The 10,714-nt window shown below is 47.9% G+C and overlaps 1 protein-coding gene across 1 annotated transcript; it reads right to left on the bottom strand.

Annotated features, from left to right (window-relative positions):
- Window positions 1-1,648: 1,648 nt before the first annotated feature.
- Window positions 1,649-10,180, bottom strand: LOC8036991 (sulfotransferase ssu-1). The gene is made up of 2 exons (XM_002412111.5): window positions 10,078-10,180; window positions 1,649-3,880 (listed from the first exon to the last, which is right to left on the bottom strand). Exons 1-2 carry the CDS (start codon window positions 10,120-10,122, stop codon window positions 2,918-2,920), a joined length of 1,008 nt encoding a protein of 335 aa, XP_002412156.4. The 5' UTR covers window positions 10,123-10,180; the 3' UTR covers window positions 1,649-2,917.
- Window positions 10,181-10,714: the final 534 nt, after the last annotated feature.

The following is a 10,714-nucleotide window of genomic DNA, read 5'->3' as shown; positions in this document are numbered from 1 at the left end:
GTTACATTCTTATAAGTTTATTAACTTCGTTGTCGCAACTGTAAAAAAAAAAAAATGTAATCAATCTTGATTTTTCTTTTCTTTTTCGAAGACCGTGCGTCAGCGGGACATCCTGTTTTTATGTCACTGCAGGCTTACCGTTACGGGATGCAACGATTATATCGTACAGTATGTCTCTCCAATAATTATCTGGGAGAGACATTCGGAAAAGGAACCCCTGGCATGCTCAAAGTGTGCCAGCCAACATTTCGCTAACAGGTTTAGCTCTCTATAGTAGTCAGTGCGCGCTTCAAGTCGGCGCTCCTTTAATCCTGCTCCGACGCTCCGAGTTTCATACTCCGAGCGCAGCAACTAAACGACGCATAGCGTACAGGAGCGCGACACACCGAGGCTGCGTTCCAAACCTACTCGAATGGATCCCAGTTACCCTGGTGGATTATGTCACGTGACAACAAAAATAGAGAAACGCTGGACGCGGGTAGCTTTTCGATAACCACCTTTACCCTAGAGTTAGATTGAGTAAGTTTTGGAACTTCCGACCGTGGATACGGGTGGCAGAAACCGAAAATATTTCGAAGATAAATAATTAGGCCCGTGTGGAGCGGCAAAGTCTAAAGCAAAAGAGACGGCGACGTTATAAAGTTTCTACGAACGTTTTAATATTCAAAAAGGTTTGAAGACTCTCTTCGTGCACATATGTGGAAGGTTACCTTGGAAGATCTATTTATTGACCATGCATGCTGTTCCGATTTAAATTAAAGGCGATATTCTTGAACCAGCTCGTCGACGCAGGAAACCCTCAAATTTGTAGATTCCCTGGTGCCGTCGGTTCCGTCTCGCAGCGAGACGGAAGCCACGCCGATACCGGCACACCGTCGTTCGTAAATTCGTTTCTAGGTGGTATGCATGAACGAACCTTTCCCGCAACGCTAACTGATGGTTGGGCTTTCCAATCTAAGTATCTTTATTCGCTGCAACTGGGCTAAGCATTCTAAGCAGGGCAGCGGCCTGATTGTCTTTTCATCACAACTTTTCTGTCGCCGAGCTATCGGCAGGCTCGTTCGATAGATCAATTCGTTATTAGGCAAAACGCACGAACAATCCTTTTCCTCGACGCTCACCGATGTTTCGGCTTTCAAATCGAAGTATGTTTATTTGCTGGGCTAAGCATTATAAAAGGGACAGAGCGGTCCGAATGTCTCACCCCGATAACTTTTCTGTCGCTGTGCTATCGGCACGCTACCGTTTGATAGATAAATTTCTTTTTCAGGATAGATGCATGAGCAAACCTTTCTTGGAACGCTAATTGCGGTCTTGGCTTTCAAATCAAATCGATTTTACCTGCTGGATCAAGCGCTAATCAACTGAAAAGGGGCAGCGGTCTGGCTACGCCTTTCGTCTCGACGGTCTCAACAGCAGCGCAGCCATCTTGTTTGTTTACGTGACGTCACGGAGCGCGAAGAAGTCATTCGCGCTCCGAGAAATTCTCGGTGCACGAAGAGCGCGCTCGAGTGTCAGCCTCCGGTGGCACTCCTGTCCGTTTAGTGAAAGGCGTGCCAAACTCTCGCGCTCCGGAGCAGGCGCTTAACGCGCCCACTAACGGCTGTGAGCGTCGCAAGGCGTAGCTCATTATGTTCACTCTCCTTGCTTGTTGTTAAGGCCATGTTTATTAGGAAATCGACGTTGTTCTCAGTTGCGCTCTGGGCGCACATGTCACTGTCGATGGGAAAGGGAATTAAGGGAAAAAAGAGATACAGGAGTAGAGAGAAGGGAGGGGGAAGGGGAGGGGGATTCTTTCAGTGTTGACTTTCCTACGGGTTTCGGTACAAAATGGCGACTCCTGGAACTCCTGAAAACCTCTGGATGTAAGATCCCCAGAAGCCCCAGGAGCCGCAAGCAACCCAGATCTCTTGGAAGTCTTAGAGGATCTCGAGGAGTTCCGCGCTCCTGCAGGAAGCTGACTAGACTTTTGAGTGCCTTGTCTGTAGTAGCTCGTGAGGCTCTTGGACGCAGAAGTTTCTCCAAGTTGGTACTAGGTAGCCCTAAGCGGGAAAAGGCATCACGGAGGTTGGTTGGCTCCTCTTCGTGATCACTACAGTGCAGGAGGAGATGTTCGGCGTCGGCCGTTTCCTCGCAGGTCTGGCATATGGGGTCAACACTGAGTCTGAAGCGACTTATCCACGCCGGATTGAAGGCGCTTCCGGTCCGTAATCTGTGCATTACTGCGGCAGTTTGGCGGTCGAAGCCGCGCCGTACCCGAGCTGGGAAGGCACCCGCAACCACTACCGGGTCCGGGTGCTGTTTAGGGCGATGGCTCTTTTCACAAGGAGCCTGGCGTCTGAGAATCGGGGAACGGTTGAAAGCGGCCACTCGGGTTCCTTGTGAGCCCGCACCGCTAGAAAATCAACGACTTCATTGCCTCTAATGCCACAGTGGTTTGGGAGCCATTGGAAGGCAATGTCGTTGCCTTCCTGCTGAAGCTCGACCGCATCCTCCGCGACGTGACTGGTTCTTCGGCACTCATATCGGTTGATGCTGCAATCCCTGTGGCTGTGGAGCTATAATTAGATGCCCGGAACTCGTAAAACTCCGCCTTGCTTCAGCTGGCAGTGGGTATGCGGAAAGCAAATCGTCTGCTTCTTGTGCAGGAATTGCGGTGACGTCAGAAAGACGCCGTGCTCTGATTGGCTATTATAGTAGGATAGTGGGTAGTCCCCAAAGCAAGCTGCCTTAAAGGTCTACTCACTATCCTTCATTAAGAACCAATCGGAGCTCGGCGTTTTGACGTCACCACAACCTTTGCAAAGGAAGCAGACGACTTGCTTTCTGCATAGCCCTTTAGCGAAATAGCTGATGTCTTCTGAGTCTTCCAAGAGGTCGAGTTTTGAAGTGTGCCGCTCGAGACAATCCCTCGGAATTACGGAAGCTCGACGTTCTCCCACAGCGACATCACGTCACTGTTCTTTGTCTTCGTCCTTATCCAGTCCTTCATTGTGGTCAGTTGGTCACTGGAAAAGTAATTCTTGTAGTCGCCAACCAGGCCTTTTCGAATCAAGCCGCCCTTCTTTCGCGAAGGCGGCACCGTCCATGCCATGCCCTTGAATATTTCCAAGGACTGCAAGCCCCTGCCAGGAGGAAGGAGGAACAACCTGGACACCAAAGTCGGCATGTCGTCGTCAAAGATCTTCCGCATCGCCTCGATGCCCGCCATCCTCAGCACGCTTTCGAGTAACTCCGGCTTGTTCCTCAGTTTTTCTCCGTACTCTACTCCAATAAAGTCGGCGACCTTCAACACCCCACCGCGGGTGTCCCTCTTCAGTTCTTCGAATGTCACAAACATCACGTTGGCGTCATTCTTGCGCTCGTACCAGGAAAGCAAGTGACGGAAGTAGCATCCGTAATGAACCTCCCCTCGAATGAACATGTCGAGGAATGCGTCAAAGTCACCGCCTTGTGGAGGCTCGAACGGGGCGTTCAGCATGTGATGATAAAAGGACACGCAACAGTCATAAGGGTTCCTGGCAATGCAGATGTATTTGGCATCTGGAGAGTACGGTACTTTCTCAAAAGGCAAGTGCGTCTTGATGGCGCCTGGTCCGGGCATCTTGTCCGCCGCTTCTGCACCCAGGAGGTCGATGTACGGAGATCTCAGCATGAAGTCTATTGAATCTTGCGGAGGGGTACCGTCGTTGAGGATACCGTAGACTATGGTCTGCATCCACGTTGTGCCGCACTTCATATAGCTGGCGACGAAGAGCTCTCCCGGTCGTGGCTTGTAGGCGATGGCAGATCGGAGGTTTTCTTCAGGAAAATAACGCGAGATGATGACGTCATTCACTTCTCTGAACAAATTTGGTGGTGTTGTGACTCCGTTGTCCCCCTGAAAATTGAAACACGTTTTCTAAATATGAGGTGAAAGATGTCCTACACTGTATGTCGCACAAAGTCGAGAGTGCAGTAGTCCTACGCCTTTATTTATGTTTGATGGGTTAGATGATAATAAGCGCAAAAAGACCACGAACGCCGTGACGATGCTCTTTGGGCGTCGCTAAATTGTTTCCGTGGGATTGTAGCCTCGGGCTGCGCTCGGGGTATTCTAAAAGGGTGTATAGACCAACTCAATAGTGGGAACTGGTAGAGATGTGGTTTCCGAAACCCTTCACCTGAATTCAGGCCCACGCTGCTATCTCTTTAAGAACCCTGTGCCCAGCGCCGTGCTTGGAATCCCATCAAATTCCAGCTCGGTTTACTGCTTGCAGTGATGAATCCTGGCACTCATTTTGTTTCCACTTTTGTTCAATCGAAATTATCAATAACGAGTATCAACGGTACAATTTGCATTGCATACTTTTATATTTAGCTGCATGTAATAATGACCTAAACGTTTTCACTGTGAACGTATCTTGCCCACTGCAGCTTTCTTTTCAGATGTATTTATACTGTTCTTGACTTAAACAGCGCAAATAAGTTATTTGCGCTGTTTAAGTCAAGTTAAATAAGTAACTTATTTGCGCTGTTTAAGTCAAGATGTCTATCCAACTCGCCCAGCAACTCATTTTGGTATTTATAGTGTTCAGATAACATGCCCGCTAAAATGGCTGCCGAAAATAGGACAGCCCGCGGTTCAAACCGGATGCCGAAAGTGAAATACCCGGAGCATAAGGCTGGAAGCAAATATCGGATAAGCCAATGATTAAACTTGGATGCCAATATTGGTTGTAAGACCCACAATCAATGGTGGTCCAATGAGGGCTTAGGTATTGGTCGAATTGGGGCCCAACGTTGGCTTAAATGTTTGTTAAAAGGCGGTCCTACGATGGCATGAATGATGGCCCAATGTTGGTTTAAATATTGGTTGAATGGTGGTCCCGATATTTAAAAAAAAAAACGATTTGAAAACAGTTTGGATAGGAACTGGCCAAACCCGAAATTAACTGATTGTACTGAAATTGTACCGGGCAAACTGGAAATCAAACTGTCGAAACTGGCCGAACTTGGAAAGTGAACGGGCTAAGCTGGAAGCTGGATTGGCTAAATTGTTAATTGTTTGTACAGTTCAAACTGCTAGCTAATCAGGCAAAACTGGTAGCTTAAACTGGCGACACTGGTGTCTTAATGTTGAAGCTGGCAGCCAATCAGTTTGAGCTGGCAGTCAAACTGTTTTAACTGACGGTCAAACAGTTACAACTGGCAATGAAACTGGTCTCACTGTATCGAAACAAGTCATACCAGCGGAACTAAAAAAACTGCTCGTTGAACTGGTCAAGCTAGCAGTATGCCCAGTTTAAAATAATTAACCATTGGAATCGATCCAATTGGCCTTTTCCATTTGGATCGAATTGGTTTCAATGTTTTTAATTTTAACTCCCAAGCGGGAGAACCGCATTAATGAATTGTTTTCTACATGAGCGAATTAGGCTTTTACACTCCACACAACTGACAATAAAAAATAAAATAAAAAATTGGCAGGACAAGATTTATTAATTCTATAGGCAAATATGTATTTCTAGAATGAACCTTGCCACAGCAGAGAAAATGTCTGGCCTTCACAGAACATTTTCCCTATGCGGATGTCGCATAACAGACTAGTAGACCAAATAATAGCTTTGTTTTGACGCATGTACAGTTGTACGTAGCTTGCAACAATAGTTCGTGACCGGTCAAGAATTCAGTGATGCAACCGTATCATAGAAGTTCATTTCCCTCTGCCGGCCAATCGTTCCCACTTGAACTTTATAATTTTCCCGCTTTTTACCGCGGCCTTTATCCACCCTGGCCTGCACCGAGAAGCCGTTTCCAGAGCAAGTGCACGAGGGCGAGGCAGAGGGGACGCCTTTTTTGGAGGTCAATACAGGGCAGTGACGTCCGTGACGGCACTGCCGGAAACGTAAAAACAAGCAAAAATATATAAACGTTTTTTTAACGTTTTGCAGAGAGTCTGTTGCGGGTTATTGTGTCCAGTGTTGGGGGAGGCGGCGGTTGCAGCGTTATTGTTGCAGTGCCATGCGCTAAAGAACATAGGCGAGATTCCCGAAACGATCTTACGCCAAGAATGTACGTGCGACAACAGCTCCGGAGCCGTCTTTCCACGATCAAATCAACATGGTCGACACTCAGTTACTTGGTCGCGACGACCAACGAACATCTACGTGCTCTTCTCGCGGGTCCCGACTCCCGATTTCAAGCAGCAAGAAAAAAGAAGGAAGTACTCGAAACCGGCCACGACGAACACGAACGCTGGATCCTCAAACACCCGGGAAAAGCTACAACGGCAACGATGACACGGACAGAGCGAGCTCGGCAGAATTTAGGCCTAGCGGGCACTCCGACTCCGACTCGGCCAAGACCGGCTGCCCACGACCGACTGGCTTGCTGAAAGGAATGCGCGCCCGCGCGACTTTTGTAGACCCTTCCGTGCTGACCTCAATTTTAGATAAAGTTGAGTTGAGAAAATGTTTTATTTGTGGAACTGAGGGTGGGGGATGCCTGTCGCCCTTGAAACTAGACATTGGTGACAGGAGGAAGGGGAGGAAGGTGAAGGGAGTTATATACAATGTACAAGCCCTGCCGACTTTACGTAGTCGATCAGGGAATCTAATACTGCCTTCCGATGTTCGGGGCAGCCGACAGGGAGGATCCATTCTTGCAGGCAGCTTGGACAGGCTGGGAGAGCGACACCAAAGCATTCTTTCTTTCTTCTGCACTACTTGGACAATCCCAGAATATATGCTGTGTATCCGCGGGCACAAGGCATTCTTCGCATAATCCGGCTTGTAAGTCTTCTTCGTTGTCTTTTCTTTTAAACTTGTTTATTCTGGTTGGGGTCATGGCCGTTCCTGTGCGGAGTCTTCGCAGGCACACCCTCTCCCATCGGCTGTACGACGTCGAGGGGAGCGGGTGTTCGTCTTGTTGGAGTTGTTCGTTGAGTCGTCTTCTTCTCTCTTCATGTTCTTGTGCTTTAAGTTCAGCCGGATCGGTTTCTTCTATTGTGTCCTTTCTGTCGACGGGGCGAGTTGAGCCTCGGCCGGGCAGGGATGCCTGTAGCTGTTCCCGTGCGGCTGCATGCGCCTCGTCGTTCCCTTGGATACTTTGGTGACCAGGGATCCATCGAATTTTAATGTCATATTCTTTGATTCGAAGTTGTTTGGCCGTCGTCTTGATTGTTCTGACGGTCTTGCTGCGATTGTAGTGTTTGCAGCATTCTTGCACTGCTTCTTCGCAGTCTGTGTAGATATAAAGTCTACGTTTTAGTTTGATGTCTTTGAATTCTATTATGGCCTCGACGGTCCTTGGCCAAGACCGTCTGCCCACGACCGACTGGCTTGCTGAAAGGAATACGCGCCCGCGCGACTTTTGTGGACCCTACCCGTGTTATAGTTTGATCGCTGACCTTAAGTTTAGACAAAGACGTCAATCTCTTTCCCTTGTCATCTCCTTGTTTTCCGAGGCAGCCGTGACGAACGCTGTCGTCGAAAAGGGACTCTCATCGATTCTATCTCCTTGTTTTATGTGACTTGGAGCTCAAATGAACGCCGTATGGATTACCTCCGCAACACGGTATCTGCACTTTGTTATTAATATGCCATTTTTATTCTGACACGACTGTATGTCACTGGGAGCTGCGCAATGCCGGTCCCACTTTTCTTTGCCGAGTGTCACAATAGTATGAAGTGGTAATCGTAAAAGATCGGTCCCGAAGCACTTCGATCAAACGCGCGCGTCCGCTCCGAGTGTGCACAGGTATTTACGTGGCTCTTACTGACATAGTTTTTTAACGTCGGCTCGCTCCTGCATCTCCGAGGCCGCGAGAAATGCCGCGGCGGTTCGTTTCCATCCACGTCGCTTTGCAAACGACTGGCGCGGGCCGTCTTCCAACTATGAGAGTTGTGTTGACTTCGGAGGAACGAGCTGGGGGCATACTCTGCAGAAGTGCGCGCGAAGTAAAGGAGTGAAGATGTCAAGGTAACAAAATAGGTTCTAATACGTGGCTTGCACATGACGTCATTTGTGATGACATCCAGAGAAAAGGGGAAGAAGAAGCTGCCCTCTTATCAAGTTCCTCCTTTGTGCCTTCCGCGTCGCTGTTCTATTCCCAGAAGATTATAGATTAACCTGTCACTCAAAATTCTTACAAAAGCAGATTCCCTCCCCTCCTTTCACATGGTGTTCAAAAGTATGCGATGTGACGTCAGTGCAAGGAGCATACGCTCCTTGTACTGACGCGGGCGAAATGGCTGCATCCCAGAACGGCGTGTTCGGAATTCGCTTCGTCCTCATTGCGGCGCGGAGACAGCCATTTGGATTCATTTTCATAACCAGGTGCATGTGAAACTGAACGTTTCAGCAACCCGATTTGGAACAGCTATGCTAGTAATACAACCGCCAGTGTGCATGCAGCTTTAGAGATCCAGTGGTTGCGAGTTGCGTAGCGGACGACAGACTGGAGAGGCAGGAAGGGGGTAACAACAGCAGGACTTTTCACTCCTGGGCGTTGCTTTGGATAAAGGCTGAACCGCATGTAAGCGATTAAGCGAACGACGGTGACAGCGACGAGAGTCAGCGACGAGCGACGGAGATTTCCCGCAATCGGTCGTCGCGTCGCTCGGTTTTTGAATTTCTAAAGATCGTCACTCATCGCCTTGGTCGCCTGCTGCCGTCACTTTCATGCGGTTTGTCTCGTCGCGCGAGTGACCGAGCGACAGCGAAGCGGATCGTCGTCGCTTGTCTCGTCGGTTGGCGCACGCTTCCATATTCTCTCTCATACTGTTCATGATGGTGCATATTTTTTTTTTTGTGGCATTGGTTACATACCGTTTTACAACAGACGGGTGCAAATAAATCTGCCATGGCTCTAATTTCTGATGTTTATTCTTATTTCAGATGTCTCGAGGTACTATGTTATCCACCAAAGGAACCACAACACTCCAGAAGATGTGGAAAATCTCGCCGACCGGCTGGGTCTAATGAATAATATCATGACAATTTTTTTTTAACTCTAAATATGTTTTTATGTTTATTTATTGCGGTCTGAAGTATGGGTATTTTTTTATGGAAATAAAGTGGATTCTATTAGTTTACGACCGTCAGTATGACCAGTTAAGCTGGTTTAACTGCATGGAGTGGACCAGTATACACAGTTGTAGAGTATTACCAGCATACACATTTTTGCAGTAAGACCAGTATGCACAGTTTCAGTTCGTCCAGTTCAACCAATTTAACCAGTGACAATAAGCCTGTTCGAACTGGCCCAGTTTGCAAATTTTTTCAATAGGGCGGCCGCATTAAAGAATGGTCCAATGTTGGATCGGGTAGGGTGGGCCGATGTTTATCCAACAATGGTGTGCAGCTTGGGTCATTATGCCAAAGGCATCGTTCTGTGAATGTTTCGAGCTGCGTTATGTTTGTAACCAGGTGCACGAGCACGTCGGCGATTTCAGCATCGACTGCAAAACAGCGAGCATCAATTATGCACCGGACTTGGCAAAAAAAAAAAAAAAAAGGAAGTTTTGAAATGGTTTGCTAGGCTTATGTCAGAAGAGCTGTGAGTTGTGCGATGTGTTTTGAGTGGAACGTATTGTATCAAAAGCGCTAACAACAGACAAGGACAAAAAAGGTAGGCGAATAGGACGAGCGCTTGTGCTGTTCGCCTTTCTTTTTGTCCTTGTCTGTTGTGATCGCATTTCATATTATAAATCATGAGCCAACATGCCCGCTTCGCCGCTTTGGCTTGAGTGGAAGTTGCGCCTCAAGAATAGCAGAATATCACACGGAAGGTAGGGCAGCCTGCCCTCACTTGTTCCAGATTTGTCGAATTTGATGAATAAGTGATGCTCATATTGAGGCAGCGCGAGTAGACACGGTAGAAGCGAGAAACTGGACGAAACCAAATCGATGCTCGCTATTCGTTCTAGTTTGGAGTCCATGTTGAAGTCGCCAACATGTTCGTTCACGTGGTCACAAAAAAACTCGCATAGCGCAGCTTCAATTGTTTACAGAACGACGCCTTTCGGCATAACGACACAAACAAGACCCTGCCTTCAACTGTAGCCCGCCTCGTACGAGTGCTGTGTTGCTTACCTTTGGAGGTTGCGACGTCGCGTGCTTGACCTTATGAACCTCCATTTGGCCGCAGGGATTGTGTCGTCTGTTCAACTTCGCACTTGAATGCACACTCGAAGAGGTCATTCGCTTACGTAGTTATGGAGGAGACCGGGGGGGGGGGGGGGGGGGGGTGATTAGCTGGAGAGCACAGGAGAGGCTACGGGCTTTGATAAGGCGCGAATAATGTTATCGTTACAAACATTCGCCGCCCACCACTGACAAGCGAGGTATATTTCGTCCCATGCGCCACACGAAATGCACTTCTTGTATTGGGGGCTCGGTTGGCTGCCGGTTTCTGCTCGAGGGGTACAATTAAATGCCTACCTCGGTATACGTTGTCGCGGTGAGACCTGTTCTGTTTCCTACATGCAGTGTTATTCCAGGTGTTCACAGACGGAAAGAGACAACATTTTATGATAACAACGTTTTTTTTTTTTTTCACTTCCGACAGGGGATAGTGGTATACGGCTGTAGTATACCGGATGTATTCGAGCAAGCACTTCCTTATAAAAATGAACAATGAGTTTCAATTGAGGTTCTAGTGTGTTTTTATAGAGTCAAATGAAACTCAACGTTAAATGAGTTTTATAATTACAAAACTAATATTTATTAT

Source organism: Ixodes scapularis, unplaced genomic scaffold (assembly GCF_016920785.2).
Source record: "Ixodes scapularis isolate PalLabHiFi unplaced genomic scaffold, ASM1692078v2 PGA_scaffold10__122_contigs__length_95168666, whole genome shotgun sequence".
Taxonomy (NCBI): Eukaryota; Metazoa; Arthropoda; class Arachnida; order Ixodida; family Ixodidae; genus Ixodes; species Ixodes scapularis.
This window is presented reverse-complemented; position numbering and strand designations above follow the sequence as displayed.

Coding starts and splice junctions, on each gene's coding strand:
- LOC8036991 (XM_002412111.5), bottom strand. CDS start 10,122: ATGGAGGTTCATAAGGTCAAGCACGCGACGTCGCAACCTCCAAAG. Junction 3,881..10,077: donor CGACGTCGCAACCTCCAAAG/GTAAGCAACACA, acceptor TTCAATTTTCAG/GGGGACAACGGAGTCACAAC.